Source organism: Mytilus galloprovincialis, chromosome 4 (genome assembly GCF_965363235.1).
Source record: "Mytilus galloprovincialis chromosome 4, xbMytGall1.hap1.1, whole genome shotgun sequence".
In the NCBI taxonomy this organism is placed as follows: Eukaryota; Metazoa; Mollusca; class Bivalvia; order Mytilida; family Mytilidae; genus Mytilus; species Mytilus galloprovincialis.
Window position 1 is genome coordinate 5,888,541 of NC_134841.1, and position 17,633 is coordinate 5,906,173.

General features: G+C 31.6%; 1 protein-coding gene and 1 long non-coding RNA gene across 4 annotated transcripts in view; one reads left to right on the forward strand and one right to left on the reverse strand.

The window, feature by feature from the left end:
- LOC143071209 (uncharacterized) overlaps positions 1 to 17,633 on the forward strand; it is a 195,278-nt gene that overhangs the window by 85,161 nt on the left and 92,484 nt on the right. The gene's annotated exons all lie outside the window — the stretch shown is intronic.
- LOC143071206 (GPN-loop GTPase 2-like) lies at positions 4,870 to 16,044 on the reverse strand. Of its 3 annotated transcripts, none has more exons than XM_076245372.1 (4): positions 15,994 to 16,044; positions 10,104 to 10,739; positions 9,496 to 9,594; positions 4,870 to 5,143 (listed from the first exon to the last, which is right to left on the reverse strand). In XM_076245372.1, exons 1-4 carry the CDS (start codon positions 16,027 to 16,029, stop codon positions 4,931 to 4,933), a joined length of 984 nt encoding a protein of 327 aa, XP_076101487.1. In that variant the 5' UTR covers positions 16,030 to 16,044; the 3' UTR covers positions 4,870 to 4,930. The 3 variants fall into 3 exon arrangements, with proteins under 3 accessions (XP_076101487.1, XP_076101488.1, XP_076101489.1); XM_076245373.1 differs by having other exon boundaries at positions 15,941 to 16,036; XM_076245374.1 differs by having other exon boundaries at positions 15,956 to 16,020.

Sequence of the window (17,633 nt, forward strand, 5' to 3'; positions counted from 1 at the left end):
AATAACATTGATCTGAATTTAACAAACAACATATCTTTATTTTTAAATACCATACCTTTTCCTTTATTTGGTTTTCCATATTCTTTATTGTCTATTGAAAAAAAAAATATTCGAAAAGGTTAAAACAATAACGAACATCAAAATAAGTTAATTGTACATCTTTAACAGATGAACAGTAATTTTTAATACTCGAAAAAAGAAACGAAAATAATAAAGAGAACAAAGTTCTGATATATTTAGTACTGTTAAGTACATAAATTGTCATGACATAAAAAGAAGATGTGGTACGATTTTAATTGAGACAACTCTCCACAAGAGACCAAATGACACAGAAATTAACAGATGTATGTCACCGTACGGCCTTCAACGATAAGCAAGGCCTATGCTGCATAGTCAGCTTTAAAAGTTCCTTAAATCACAAATGAAAAACAAAATCCAACGAGAAAACTAACGGCCTCATTAATGTACAAAACTAAACGAAGAATAAATATTAACACAGCAACAAACCTTAACCACTGAATTACAGGCTCCTGTCTTGGGACAGGCACATACGTACAGAATGTGGCGGGGTAAGACATATTTGCGGGATCCCAACTCTCCCCTAACCTGGAATTGTAGTGTAACAGTACAACATAAGAACTAACTATAAAATCAGTTGAAAAAGGCTTAACTCATCAGATGGATACAAATAGAAATACATGTACAAATAACAAAAATACAGAGTGGACGTGGCCAGGTACTTGTCCATCCAAACAACAACAAAAAAAAAACAACATTTAATTACTACAGATCTGAAAGTACTTGTAGTTATTGACAGCTAGTACAACACCCATAATAAAAATGATCATGCATCTAAGACTAATACAATTATTATAGTATAATAATATACATACATACTTGTCTTTGTAGCGAATTATAAAATTTATAATGAGCCTTAATAGCATAAAGGAAGAAAGTAACTACTATAACAGTTAATCTGTCTTGACATCTAAAAACTTACATTATGTATGTGTGGAAACTGATAACGGAAACAAAAAATAATTATGATCAATTTCATTTTTTTTTCCCTCAAAATACTTAAAAATTTACTGACCTTTTATCTATATAAATCGAATATTTCTGTTCTCGTGGTCGCTTTCATTTCAAATGAATCAATGAGATGTTGTTCATACCCTCATACACTTGACCGGGAATAACCCTTTACAAGGAAATAAAGTTTACTCTCATCCAACAAATAATGTTTTACTATGGAATGCTTAGTTTGCAATGAGTATAAACCTTATGTTAGAATAAAACAACATAGTTCTATACATACATGAATACCCGGTATCAAATATTGAATCAACTAAAATCAAATTAAACTCTAGTGCTATCTGATTTCCTTTAAGTATCTTTCAGTTTTTAGGTTACAACATATTTTTCATTTGTGTATTATTAAATGGAAAGAAATAGTTATATCCTCGCAAACAAAATATTGGGGTATATCTATATGAGTGACAATTATCACAGATGTATAACACTACCTGATGATGTGCATAACGGATCATCATTTCGGTTTTTAGTTATTTCACATTATAATTCAGCAATCGCAGCATTTATAGCTGCACTTGCTTCCTATGACAACGTTACATCAATGCACATGAAAAAAAATAAAAACTTTATGTAACTTTTTTTTATAATTTTGCCATTTGATAAGGGTGTTTCCGTTTTGAATTTTTCTCGGAGTATTGTATTTTTGTGATTTTACTTTTTGTGTTGTAAGTTGCAATATGTGCTTCAGTCCACGATTTTTCTGCTGCTATTATTATACCATCATGTAGTTACATCGTTACTGTGACTTGTCTGTAAGTGTTGGTCTCTTCCTATTGCTGTTTATTCAAAATTCTGACATAATTGTGATTTGTTTTATCAAACCAAACTGTTCGAATGGTTAGAAGTTTGAACAAACTGCATGGAAACCACAGTCAAATTAATATTTACTTGAAGTTGATGAAATTAAAAAATCCAGGGTAAGTAACATTTCGCGTAAAAAACGGGTTTAATGTTTTCCCCTTATAAGTGTATAACAAACATCACGGTGAAGTTACTTAAAAATATATAAGTGGACTTGATTTAATCTCCTTTTAATCTATGAATAATTTGTTGTGTCTTTCTCTGTTTCGTTTTCCGTCACGTACGTCATGTTAAATATGTATTGGTTTTCTTTTACTTTTACGTTGATAACTCTAAAAATACTTTAATAGTCATTCTAAAAGTCATTAAAGTATATATTTCTCAATGCACGATACGACTCACGTTAAGAAACATTTACATTTGACTCCAAATTTTGTCAGCAAATTCAAAATTGAATATAAATTATATTCTCCATCGAATAATTCAAAAATATTTAAAAACAAACATTATAACACCCTCTGAAAAGGTCATTGACCTTAAATGTATTTTTCTTTCGTGTAATTTTAAAAGTACTCTTGCATTCAAGGTTTTTTATTTAAGTTGATTGTTTCAGCATTGCTGATGAAGATTAATTCAAAAGGCGCTACCAAATTTTTAAGTGTTATTTTCATTTATAAATAAAACCAACAGTAGTATACCGCTGTTCAAAAGTCATTAATCGATTGAGAGAAAACAAACTAAAACAGAGGGAAACACATCAACTATAAAAAAAAAAAAAAAAAAAAAAAAAACAACGAAACAACAGAAAAACTGAAGTGCTACAAAAACAAACGTAAATGAAACATACACAGAAACGATCTATTAGGTAACAACTGCCATATGCCTGACCTGGTATAGGACATTTTGAGAAAATAAAATAGTGGGTAAAACCTGGTTGTGTGGCTAGCTAAACCTCGTGCGATGTTAAATATACCGCTAAAATGAACATTACATCACGGGAATACAGTATAAATAAATACAAAAACACTCAAGAAGAGAGAGAAATACATAAATACAATTTAATATAATAGTTCATTTAGACATGTTAACTACAAAATACAGAGATTAACTAAAATTATTTAGGACAGTACAGAAAAACAGCATAATATATTAAACAGTTTTTCACTGCTGATTTTTCAATTGGCTTTTAATTACGAGTTACAAACAAAAATGGTTGTCTGTCACTGTATTAGCAAATCTTTTTTTAAATAATATTATAAGTACATTCATTAACATGATGATATTGAAAAAAAAAATCATTTTAAACCTTAGCCGTATTTGGCACAACTTTTTGGAATTTTGGGTCCTCAATGCTATTCAACTTTATTTTTACAGAGTGAGCCAAGGCTCTGTGTTGAAAACCGTACTTTGTCCTATAATGGTTTACTTTTACAAATTATGCCTTGGATGGAGAGTTGTTGATTGGCATTCATACCACATCTTATAATATCTATGAGGACTTGCAAGGTATGCACATATCAAATATAGTTATCCTATTACTCATAATAAGAGAGAAATTAACATTACAAAAAAATCTTAACTTTATTATCAAGTAGCCACTGAACGATGAAAATGAGGTCAAGGACAATGGGCATGTGACAGACAAAGGACAACCACTGACCATTAGGTTCCTGACTTAGGACAGGTGCAAATAAATGGTTTAAAGTAAATAATGGTTTAAATGGCACCAACCTTCACCCTTACCTGGAACAATAATGTAATATCACAACATAGAAAGAAATACTAAAAAATATCAATTGAAATAGCTTAACTCAATCAAAAGACATCTGAAAAGAAACAAATTAATGTACAGTGAACACAATAAATTTGATCTATCATGACACAATTTAAATACAAAATCAATAAAATAAGTAGTGAGATAATAAACAATTTCAGAAAGTCAACCATTCTTGAACAAAATGTCACTTGACCTTGACTGCGTTTCATGGATCAGTGAACAAGGTTAAGTTTTGGTGGTCAAGTCTATATTTCAGATACTATAAACAATAGAACTAGTATATTTGGTGGATGGATGGATTGTAAGGTGTACCTGTCCAACTGGCAGCTGGTGTCATCTGAACTTTACCTCATTTTCATGGTTCAGTGGTTCTAGTTCAGTTTTTGTGTTTTGGTCTGTTTTTCTTATACTGTATGCAATAGATCTACTATATTTGGTGTATGGAATGATTGTAGAGTTTATATGTTCAAATGTCAGGTTAATTATGACCTTGACCTCATTTCATGTTTCAGTGGTCAAAGTTAAGTTTTTGAATTTTGGTCTTTTTTTATAATACAATATGCAATAGGTCAACTATATTTGGTGTATGGAAATATTGCATGATGTACATGTCAGTCTTGTAGGTTTTATTTGGCCTTGACCTCATTTTCAGAGTTCATTTCTCAGTGATAAGTTTTTGTAATTTGGTCTGAGTTTTTTTTTTAAACTATAAGCAATAGGCCAACTATATTTGTTGTATGGAAGTATTGTAGGCTGTATATGTCTGTCTGGCAGGTATTATCTGACCTTAACCTCATGTTGGTGGTTCATTGGTCAATGTTGAGTTTTCATGGTTAAGTTTGTTATCTAGATACTATAAGGAATAGGTCAACTATATCTACTACATGTATTGATTGTAAGGTGAACATGTCTGCCTGGCATGATTCATCTGACCTTGACCTCATTTTATGGTTCATTGGTCAATTTTAAGTTTTCTTGGTTAAGTCTTTTTCTTAGAAACTTTAAGCAATAGGTCAACTATATCTAGTGTATTTTAATGATTGTAAGGTGTACATGTATTTTTCATTTGGTTTATCTGACCTTGACCTCATTTACTTGGATCATGTTAAGTTGATGTGATAGTTGTAGTAAAGAGATTATATTTAGGACTATCAACATAATAGCAATGGTTAGTAAAGAAGGCAAGACATTTCAGCATGTGCATTCTTGTATTTTTTATTTGCAATGAATGGTATATTCAACAAGAACGACCCATGTTTATCAACTATCAATATCTATATCTTGTTCACTACTATCACATGCTGTCTCCGTATCCATGTATTTCTCTCTAATGTCTTTGATCTTCTCATATTCAAACTCTGCTCCAACAGCACATGATAATAGAGTCTGTATGTTATGTTCTTCTGTATCACCAAATACATATCCATTGGCTTTGTCAACTTGTTTCAACATACGCAACATACTCTCCTTCTCCTGAAAAGGAAATATTAGGTACTGTTAACCTTTATGTATGGTGTGATAGACATGTTATGTCCCAAGCCAATCTAGGAAATATTAGTTACTTAAAACCTCTATGTATGGTGTGGTAGACATGTAATGTCCTATTAGGCAGTCCAGGATAGGGTTTCATAGAGCCTGTCCTTATTTAGTGACGAATATTATAAATGCACAGACTTTTTACAAGTATAACTCCAAATATTGACTTTCTAGAGAGCCTCTATTTTTAAAAGTCCTTGATCAGCACTTGATGCCTTTATGTATGCCGGTAGAATTCAGCAACATTTTATAAATTTCATTGAATATAATTTTTTAAGGAATAAACTCATCAGAAATTAACTGGCAAATAAAACATTACTTAATCAGGGGTTCAAATTAGCGGTGGTCCGAGGTCCGCGACCTTCCACTTTTGCAAGCGGACCTTCGTTTTGGTTACTAGCTACGCCCGACGGACCTTCGATTTGAAAGGAAATAAAAAAATAACTTCGCAGACCTTTTTATCAAAATTTCCAAATAAACGATCTCAAAATAAATTCTCATCTTTATTATTCATGACAGCAATATTCATTTTATCCAACCGCTAATTTTATACCGAAAATCGTTAAAAAGTAATTTGTAAATCCGAGTGAAATCGTATCTGACTGACAACATCAACATAGAAAAACAATGGATGCCATATATAAACCGGAAATGAAGATAATTACAATACCGGATCAGTTTCCGGGACGGATAAGGGTAATTCCGGGTTTGCCGATCAAATACAATAAAAAAAAATAATGTCAGGCTTGAAGTTGTGACAAAATACATCTAAGATTATGAAATATAATCACTAGAATTGAAAACCAAAAGATATATGGAAAAGAAAGAAAGACCAGAAAATATTTTAGGTTGAAACTCAAAATTACTTAATAAGTTTTTTAGTTGACAAATTTCCATGTCAACATCCAATACAATGTGACAGCATTTTTCTTTTATCATTAATACATGTGGATATGACATGCAGATGTTTTTAAAGTGTAAACAAATTACTGCAATTCCAAGGGGTAATTTCTCCTCAATTTTTAGGGGCCTGTAAATAGCTGGAAGTTTCGTACTTTATTATCAAAAATAGTGCAACTAGATATGATACAATGTAACAAAGTAACAAGCTCTAGTGGACTTTTAAAATCGAGTTGAAGTAGTGTGAGCCCTGAGGTAATGATATGATACAATGTAACAAAGTAACAAGCTCTAGTGGACTTTTAAAATCGAGTTGAAGTAGTGTGAGCCCTGAGGTAATGATATAATTAGTAATTAATTATTAATCTTGGTTACAACACACCTACCAACAGTGACACCCTACCAAATAAAAAAAAATAAAGATAATATGAATTCATAATATACAAGACAATTATATTTATTAGTTTATTGAACATATTATACAACAGTGACACTGACAATGTAACAAGATAACCTAACACCAAAGGCACAATAATTTTGTATCTTACTGAAATACTTATAAAATATTTCAAGTAAAAGTAGGACCTGCAATTTAGGTTGTGGACCTTTCAGTTTTGAGTGTCAAAGGTCCTGGACCTTCCAGTACCAAATGTTAATTTGAACCCCTGCTTAATTTAAAAAACTTTTAACATGTTAATACCAAATGGTACAAATAGTATTTATCTCCCCTTTCTTCCACAAAATATTAGTAAGGGTTCCACAGAACCCAGTGTCTCGCCTACTTTTTCTGTTAATCGCAGGCTAAACAAAAATGAGGAAATAAATCAATTAAAATATTCCTCTTGAAACTATTTTTTTATCTTAAACAAGCTTCTGTCCAAGTGTGGTACAATCAAAAATAGTATAAGAAAGTTCATCTTCGCTAGCCAAGGGTTAAGATCCCCTCCCGTTCTCTTCACCCTTGGCAGATTGAGCTAACATTTGTAATATCAATGTTGCGCCATCTATCGGAAGATTAAAGTCACACCCATTCCGAATACATTATTCTATACCAATGGTAGCACTTGAACTCTTCAATTTGGAGGTAAAAACACAGTAGCATCTAGATTCTATACACTTGGTAAAGCCGGAAACGAAAATATATGTCAACATATATTCATGCATTTGTGCAAGAAACATACACAGGAACTTCTATTAGTTGATTAAAAACATTCAAGTTGTCACTAAATATAGTCGTATGTTTAGTGATGTAAAGACTTGTTGCACAATAAAGATCATTACATGTGGCAATTGTTTACAAACACTTTCTACATCTACACGTGATCATGTTATAGGCACTTTTTGATTGGATGCAGCGAGTTTCTACTGCAACCAAAAAAAATCCTTACCTTGTGTCTCCGAAATTCTATCTCAATCCACCAAGGGTGAAGAGAAAGGGAGTGGATCATAACCCTTGGCTAGCGAAGATGAAGAAAGTTATCAAAATTTTAAAAACTTTAACCACAGAGTGAATGTGTTGTTTCCTGGTAGAAAATCTAAGTCTATTTAAAAGTAAAATACGGAAAAAATGGATTTATTTTTTTACGGAATTTACTTCTGGATACTATCTTCTATAAACAAGCTTCTGTCCAAGTTTGGTACAAACCCAGGATACCGTAGTTTAAGAAAGTTATCAAAATTCTAAAAAACTTTTAACCACAGAGTGAATTTTATATTTCCCAGAAGAAAAACTAAGTCCATTTATAAGTGAAATACGGAAAAAATGGAATTTTATTTTTACAAAATTTACTTCTGGATACTATCTTATGATCATAAACAAGCTTCTGTCCAAGTTTGGTACAAACCCAGGATAGTTTAAGAAAGTTATTAAAATTTTAAAAACTTTACCCACAGAGTGAATATTTGTGGAAGCCGCCACTGACACCAACCATGATGATGACACCGACGGAATGTAGGATCGCTATGTCTCACTTTTTCGACTAAAGTCCAAGGCTTAACAAAAATGGTACCAATGATACCAAACTAGCTACTTTCCCTCAACTCTACAAACAATATTACAAATTTAAATGATACCAGACTTTAGCTATATTCCCTTAACTCTAGAAACAATGAACGTAATTAAAGACAACAACACCCATCAATTACCGCATGGTGATTAATTTATTGTGGTCGACATGTTTCGCCAACAAGCGTGGCGTCTTCAGGACAATATTATACATGAAATCAAACAGTGAAGTACAAATTTTGCGGTTGTGCGGTTTGCCTTAACAATAGAGGTTGTTATGACGACGTTATAGATATAAATAGAAAGTGAAAGTGAAAGTAAAATAAGAATCTAGTATAGTTCAAAGAGAAAGTTAGTCAATAAAGTTATTAACGATGTGGTTATCTCCTATTCTTGCACGTCTGTGTAGTGGTCCTCATAGAAGTTTCTAGTGGTAATAATGTAGAAATGATGGAAGTAGCTCATAAAATGTCAGTTCATTTCCAAATTGGACAACACCCCATTGGCCATCCCGTACCAATTCAACTGGCTTCGCTCCGAGGGAGGTACTGCTTCCATTCAGTTAGTAAAAGGTGAAGTGTGTGATCGCCGCAATTTTGGGAATTGTAAATCTTGGTAGATGGTAATGTAGAAATGATGGAAGAAGCTCATAAAATGTCAGTTTTGAAGGAACCAGAACCAAGATGAACCACATAAACCACAAACCATATTTATAAAGAAAAGCTTCATCCACGGACATTTTATTAGCAAAGTTAATTTTTATGAACACATCTACCAAGATTTACAATTCCCAAAATTGCGGCGATCACACACTTCACCTTTTACTAACTCAATGGAAGCAGTACCTCCCTCGGAGCGAAGCCAGTTGAATTGGTACGGGATGGCCAATGGGGTGTTGTCCAATTTGGAAATGAACTGACATTTTATGAGCTACTTCCATCATTTCTACATTATTACCACTAGAAACTTCTATGAGGACCACTACACAGACGTGCAAGAATAGGAGATAACCACATCGTTAATAACTTTATTGACTAACTTTCTCTTTGAACTATACTAGATTCTTATTTTACTTTCACTTTCACTTTCTATTTATATCTATAACGTCGTCATAACAACCTCTATTGTTAAGGCAAACCGCACAACCGCAAAATTTGTACTTCACTGTTTGATTTCATGTATAATATTGTCCTGAAGACGCCACGCTTGTTGGCGAAACATGTCGACCACAATAAATTAATCACCATGCGGTAATTGATGGGTGTTGTTGTCTTTAATTACGTTTATCTAGAAACAATGGTACAAAATTTAATGATAGCAGACTATATCTATCTCCCCTAAACTCTACAAACAATGGTACCAGACTATAGTAGTATCCCCTTACCTCTACAAACAGTGGTACAAATGATACCAAACTATATTCCTCAATAATATCTATAAGGGCTGAATTTAATTTCTTATATTTCTGTACATCTTGACTTTCCTGAAATAAATTAACTTTCTTTTAATAATCATGATAATACTGTAAAAAAAAAACATAATAAAAAAGATGTTTAATAGCAAAAAATACATATCTTTTAGTTAAACCCTTCTGCTAAGATTTTCAAAGCATACCAGCTTCACTATGTTTATATTGATTTTATAAGTAGATATTAGAAGATGTAGTATGAGTACCAATGAGACAACTCTCTCATCCAAGTCATAATTTGTAAAAGTTAAACATTATAGGTCAAATATGAAATAAATTTTTTTAATTATTTAGCCACAATTCCTTGCACAAATGTACAATAGTGTACTGTAAAAACATCAATTTCTGTTAAAATAAAAAATTTCATAAATACATTTTTATAAAAAAAAAACTTTCTATCGTGCATCTATTATCATGATTTATAAGGAGGGGAAATTTTTTTTCAAGCATTATCCGTAACCGTTATGATTAGCTATAACAGTTCTTTTTGAACTTCAACCTCTATGTTCCAATAGAATACAAACCTTAAAATCATCCAATAAGTAATGAAGGTCAAGGACTTCAGTGTAAAAGTCAAGGTTAAATGATAGCTTTCCAAACTTCTCTATCAAATCACACTTGGATAAAACATTCACATGAGGTAATTCTATTTGTAACATGGTGGATAATGATGTTAATAAAACTGAAATGAATTTTGATGAGTCACTACAATAGTGTGAATCAACCAGATGGACAGCAACCAGACGACAATCCCATTTCTGAAGTTTTTGGAGAACATTTCTCACAGCATTGTGATGTGTATATAATTCAACTTGTCCAGGAAAATCAAATAATAAATATTTGCCCTCCAATTTCTTCAGTTCTTTTTCAAACCAGTCTATATTCTTCTCAAGATATTCCATGCAGTATAGCAGGCCACCATTAGGACCTAACTTTAACGTGTCCATAACATCAGATAAAGTAATCAGATCTGAAATGTCCAAAGCACAATTGTATGGGAGACTGTCATTGGCTGGATCTAAATTGATGACAGCAACCTCTCTACCGAGCTGAGTAAGGAATTGTGACATTCCATGACAGTAGGTCGTCTTACCACATCCTGGAGGACCTATCACTACTTGACCAAATGTCGTTTTCATTGAATAGGTTTCAGAAAAACTCTGAAGAAGAAAAAATTGAGTTAAAAAATTACTAAATCAGCTTAACCATGATTAGTGTGATATCATGATAATAATCTGCATAAATATTTTTATCACAAAAACACTTTTCAACATTTCATTGTGGGGCATTATGCTTATTATTTGGTTTTCAGTGTTAGCAGTGTCATGTTTTGTGTTTGTTTGTCTGTTCAATGTTTTATTTTGGTCATGATTTGTCATTTCTTTTTTTTATCAATTGTTTTTTATGCATAGAAACCATTGTATCTTGTTATTTTTTCTCGCAGAAAGCGTACTGGTTCTGACCCTAGTTTTTTCAAACAGATTGGGGTTCAAAGTAATGAAAGATCAAGTCCATGATTTTGAAGACTGATGAGTTCAATATACAAGACATATCTATATCTATATATAGTAAATATAACATTGTACAAGACGCAACAAATATAAGAAACATAACAATAATAAACATGAAAATGAAGATATAACAAAAATGCAATATCTTTAACAGGAGAGGATCAGCTTAGAATACAATATTGTTATCTCCATTCTAATAAATATAACAGAAAACAGCGTCAAATCACATTTAAAATTTGTCATACATCGTCTGTTCATTGATGCCATAAGAATTGGTGTGGTTATCCAAATGAACGTTACAAACGATGTTGCATTTAAAAATCTAAAATCTTTGATCATCATGACAATATTCTTTATTCCTTTCTTAAAATTTAAAATAAATCACAACATGAAATCTGTTTACGTTTTAAGAATATCACTTTAATATTTTAAAACAGAAAAAAAAATATTTATTTTTCACAGCAATACACCATGTACACTATAAACTAACTTACAACATGTACTAAAGCCTGATTAAAAACTTTACCTACACAAAACCTTTTATAAACAGGTACAATTGTGAAAGAGGGCAAACGAAAAATTATTTAACGTATTGCAATAGATGTTCATTAGGCAGCAACCATTTGATTTTTGGGAGGGGGCTATGGAATTTTTTTCTGGGCAAACTACAAATGTAGGCGAAAACCAAACTTTTTTGTTGGCGACATTTCGAAAACTATTTTTTTCTCCAAAAACTGGAAACAAACACCCCCACCCCCCAGAAAATCAAATGGTTGCTGCCTAATACATGTATTTATTTTTCCTTGTCTAGCCTAATTGGATAGAGAAAACTGTGGCAGATTGGACAGTTCCTTTATTTAACTTTTACTGACAGTTTTTTTATTTAATTTTAATCATTACAAATTAGTTACATTTAATAGATTTTGGTAGTCATTATTGTTTTTAAATGGAATTTGATTTAACGAGAGAATGTATTAATATTGTTTTGATAGGTTTAAAATTGTTTATGACCAACATTTAGAAAGTATGAGATTTATTTATATACAATATTCAGCTCTATGCTGAACAATAGACCACATCAATATGGAATGTCAAAAATAAATCTTTCCCATTGTCATAAATCATTTGTAGCCGTAGATTGGCATGAGGAAAAGGGGCTTTATTTAGTTTAAGCATGTTTAGACAACTCATATCAGCTTGTGTTTTGATAATCAGGAATTTCATTGAATAATAAACATGATTCATTTAATTTTTAAGCTGTTTTAAATCATATGCATTCGAGAACCAACAAAACTTAATCACAGAATGGAATGAATTTAAAATATTAGTTAACATGATAGTTAAGAAATACATTTAACATTCGTATTTCTGTTCCAAGTTTACATTAAAATCTGGTATATTCAAAAAATTCAATTTGGTTTATAAGTCAGCAACCATTTGATTTTCTGGGGGGGGCTATGGTTTTTTTTTCTGGACAAATTTTTTTTTCACCTGTGGCGAAAAACAATCTATTTTTTTCGCGACAAGTCGAAAACAATTTTTTTCTTTCAATTTTAGCATTACATATAGTGGCAGCTGAGGGTGAAACAAACAATTTTTTTTTTCTCAGAATCAAAAACAAATTATTTTTTTCTCCAAAAACTGGAAACAAACTTTTTTTTCCAAAAAAAAACATAGCTCCCCCCCCCCCCCCCCCCAGAAAATCAAATGGTTGCTGCCTAAAGATTTAAAAAAAAAACACAACACATTCGTATATCATGTATATTGAATATATTTTTAATGGTACGAGTTTGCAATGGTACGAATTTTGTTTGGTACGACTTCGCAGTGGTACGAGTATCCGTTAGTACGAGTTGACTTTTAGTGTAGTCCCATATAATATAAGACTCTAGAGGTTCATATCATTTACATTCAATGTTTTTTATCAGATATTTTTATGCCCCACCTACGATAGTAAAGGGGCATCATGTTTTCTGGTCTGTGCGTCCGTTTGTTCGTCCGTTCGTTTGTCCGTTTGTTCATTCGTCTGTCCCGCTTCAGGTTAAAGTTTTTGGTCAAGGTAGTTTTTGATGAAGCTGAGGTCCACTCAACTTGTAACTTAGTACACATGTTCCTTATGATATGATCTTTTTAATTTTACAGCAAAATTAGACTTTTGACCCCAATTTCACGGTCCACTGAACATAGAAAATGAAAGTGAGAGTTTTAGGTTAAAGATTTTATGGTCAAGATAGTTTTTGATGAAGTTTTGGTCCAATCAACTTGAAACTTAGTACACATGTTCCCTATGGTATGATCTTCCTAATTTTTATGCCAAATAAGATTTTTTACCCAAATGTAAAATGATAGTGCGAGTGGGGCATCTGTGTACTTTGGACACATTCTTGTTTTTTACTATTAATGTTGAACCGCGCATTTATTACATTCAACTTTTTTTATCAGATATTATTTTTATGCCCCACCTACGATAGTAGAGGGGCATTATGTTTTCTGGTCTGTGCGTCCGTTCGTCCGTCCGTTCGTTCGTCCGTCCGTTCGTTCGTCCGTTCGTCCGTTCGTCCGTCTGTCCCGCTTCAGGTTAAAGTTTTTGGTCGAGGTAGTTTTTGATGAAGTGTAAGTCCAATCGACTTCAAACTTGGTACACATGTTCCCTATGATATGATCTTTCTAATTTTAATGCCAAATTAGAGTTTTGACCCCAATTTTACGGTTCACTGATAGAAAATGATAGTGCAAATTTCAGGTTAAAATTTTTGGCTTCAGGTTAAAGTTTTTGGTCAAGGTAGTTTTTGATGAAGTTGAAGTCCAATCAACTTGAAACTTAGTATACATGTGCCCTATGATATGATCTTTCTAATTTAAATGCCAAATTAGAGTTTTGACCCCAATTTTACGGTTCACTGAACATAGAAAATGATAGTGCAAATTTCAGGTTAAAGTTTTTGGCTTCAGGTTAAAGTTTTTGGTCAAGGTAGTTTTTGATGAAGTTGAAGTCCAATCAACTTGAAACTTAGTATACATGTGCCCTATGATATGATCTTTCTAATTTAAATGCCAAATTAGAGTTTTGACCCCAATTTTACGGTTCACTGAACATAGAAAATGATAGTGCAAATTTCAGGTTAAAGTTTTTGGCTTCAGGTTAAAGTTTTTGGTCAAGGTAGTTTTTGATGAAGTTGAAGTCCAATCAACTTGAAACTTAGTATACATGTGCCCTATGATATGATCTTTCTAATTTAAATGCCAAATTAGAGTTTTGACCCCAATTTTACGGTTCACTGAACATAGAAAATGATAGTGCAAATTTCAGGTTAAAGTTTTTGGTCAAGGTAGTTTTTGATAAAGTAGAAGTCCAATCAACTTGAAACTTAGTATACATGTTCCCTTTGATACGATCATTCTAATTTTAATGCCAAATTAGAGAATTTATTCCAATTTCACAGTCCTTTAAACATAGAAAATGATAGTGTGAGTGGGGCATCCGTGTACTGTGGACACATTCTTGTTTTTTACTATTAATGGTTGAACCAGCATGACCAGGGTTCAACACATGATATAGTAAAAAAAAATATCTGATAAAAAAACGTTGAATGTAAATGCTATGAACCTCTGGGAGTCTTATATTATATAGGATTAACTTTTAGTAGTACAAGTTTGCAGTGGTATGAGTTAACTTGTCCATTTGCTGCGAGTACGTAGCTCTTTTAAAAGGTCCTTCTGATGATTTTGATATTTGGGGACCATGGTCTTTTCACCACCGCACACCGCTGACCACCACGGAACACATCAAAATGGCATCTATCACACCTAATTATATTGTTTTTCGTCTTTATCTGACAAAGATGGATATGTTTCTACATACATCATTACATATACACAAATTGATACGAGATGATAACATAAGAACCCCCAAAGAACGGTTTTTCAGGGCTGTTGTCAGATCAATACACTTTCAAGTCCAACATTTTTTTAAATATAATTATTGTGATAATTTCACATTAAATAAAATGTTTTAACCCTTTCCTCCACAATGACGTGTTTTGACGCCACCCCCTTTACTCCATAATGACGCCTTTTGACGCCTGTGTAGTACCTTAGTTGAAACGGTTTGATTACAAAATGTCTGCATCAAACTTAAAAAAATTGTATCCAATATGAAAAGGATATTCAAGAGAATATCTGACGTAAATTTTATTGATGAAATATTTGTTTTCACAATACATCAATACTTTAAACCTGATGATTTTTTTTATTTGTGAATCAAGTATGTGAGAAAAAAAAATCCATGGAGGAAAGGGTTAACTTATTTGACATTGGCGGATCCACGGATATAGTTGGAACCCCCTTTGTCCTGGGTTGGGAACCCCCCCCCCCCCCTTTTTAAAATGGCTGGATCCACCACTGTTTGAACAATTAATTTCTAATATTATTGAAAAGTAAAGACCATAAGATACATATCTATATACATGCACAATGAAATACAGACAATGCCGGTAAATCCGGAAAAACTATTGATGGTCTGGCAGCATTTTTTTTTAAAATTTGATTCTCAACTTTATTAATAACATCACTATAAATGCACATAAAAATATGAAAAACATGAGAAATGAATATTACGTCATTTAATCGATTGTATTGCTGTATTGTGTAACATTTCTGTTTTTATTACGGGTTTGTGGTTTTTTTTAGGGTGTGCGGTGGTGAAAAGACCAACCCTAGCATGGGAAAACAAATTTCAAAACGTTTTCGATCATTACCATTTTTAATTTGTGCCAATAACGTATTGTCAGACTCCCTATTGTCTGCCTTGCAACAAAACAAAACTAATTTTTCCTTGATCAGAAACTAACCTGAACAAAACTTACACGACAACTTTTGTGAACGGATTTTTTAAAATACCTACATATTTTTTTACTTTCGATTTAATTACAAGCGTCATATAACACAGATTTGAAAGTTCGCTTGAGTTCATGAAAATTTAGGTGCATTTAAAAACTTTAGGCGCAAAGCTAGGCAATATTATGGCAAGCCGTTTTACTTTTTATTGGAATTTCAAGATATCTCCTATAATATATAAGATATCTTATATAATATATAAGATATCTCCTTTAATATATATAAGATATCTTATACAATTTCATTTCTATAAGATATCTCATATATTATATCAAGGATTTGTATATTATACAAATCCTTGATTATATAAGATATATTTAATGTTATATGAGATATCTTTAATATTATATGAGATATCTTTAATGTTATATAAGATATCTCATAAAGTTTATATGATATTTTATATACTTTATATAGTATATGAGATATCTTGTAAACAATTTTTACATTAGATATCTGATATAATTTATAAGATATCTTATAAAGACAATTATATAAGATAAACTATATAAGTTTATAAGATATCTTATATAGTTTATAAGATATCTTATATAGTTTATAAGATATCTTATATAGTTTATAACTATATAAGATATCTTATAAACTTTACATGCTGTAGGAGATATCTTATAAATTTTTATGCCGAGATATCTTATAAATTTTTATGAGATATCTTATAACTATTCTATATATAAAAATATTAATTTTCGCGAACCATTTAGGTCACGGAAATTCCAAAATATTGCATCAGTAAGGAGAGTTGTACAAATAATTTGAATACACAGAACCCCCATCCAAATCATCTTTAGCTTAAAGTATTCATCTTTTTCTATTTTATATGTACGAACAATATTCCATTTTTCTATAATTTCGATGAAAATGTGCCAAAATCTGAGTTAAAATAGGTCAAGTGCCCCAAATAAACATTCCCTGATTGGTTGAAGTACTGTGACGTCGATCTAAAGCATAGCAAGCCTCGTATAGTTTATAAGATATCTTAGAAAGTTTATAAGATATCTTTTATAGTTTATAAGATATATTATACAGTTTATAAGATATCTCATATAGTTTATAAGATATCTGATAAACTATGTAAGATATCTTATAGACTATCGAATGAAATTCAAAACAGTGTGGCTGTGGCCATTGATTGACACATTAAATTCATCCATTGACTGGGACAATTTACGTGAACGTTTGTCTGTAACGACCACTGTTCACGACGTACCTACGATAGACATTTAAACTGTGGGGTCACCAAAGGTTTCTTAACGCCTTTAATTATAAAATAATGAAAAATTAATCAGGAATAACCTTTATGTTTTGATTTATATAATTGATATAAATCAAAAACATCGTGTTATTTCTGATTAATTTTTCGAATTACTTTATTAAGGTGTTGAGAACCTTTGGTGAACCCATAGTTTAAGTGTCTTTAAAAAGTACATAGTGAGCAGTGGTCGTTACATACAAACGTTCACCTAAATTGTCCCAGTCAACGGAGGAATTTAATGTGTCAATCAATGGCCACAGCCACACTGATTTGAATTTCATTCTATAAGATATCTTATAAACTATACTAGATATCTTATAAACTATATAAGATATCTTATAAACTTTAGGAGATATCTTATAAAGTTTATAAGA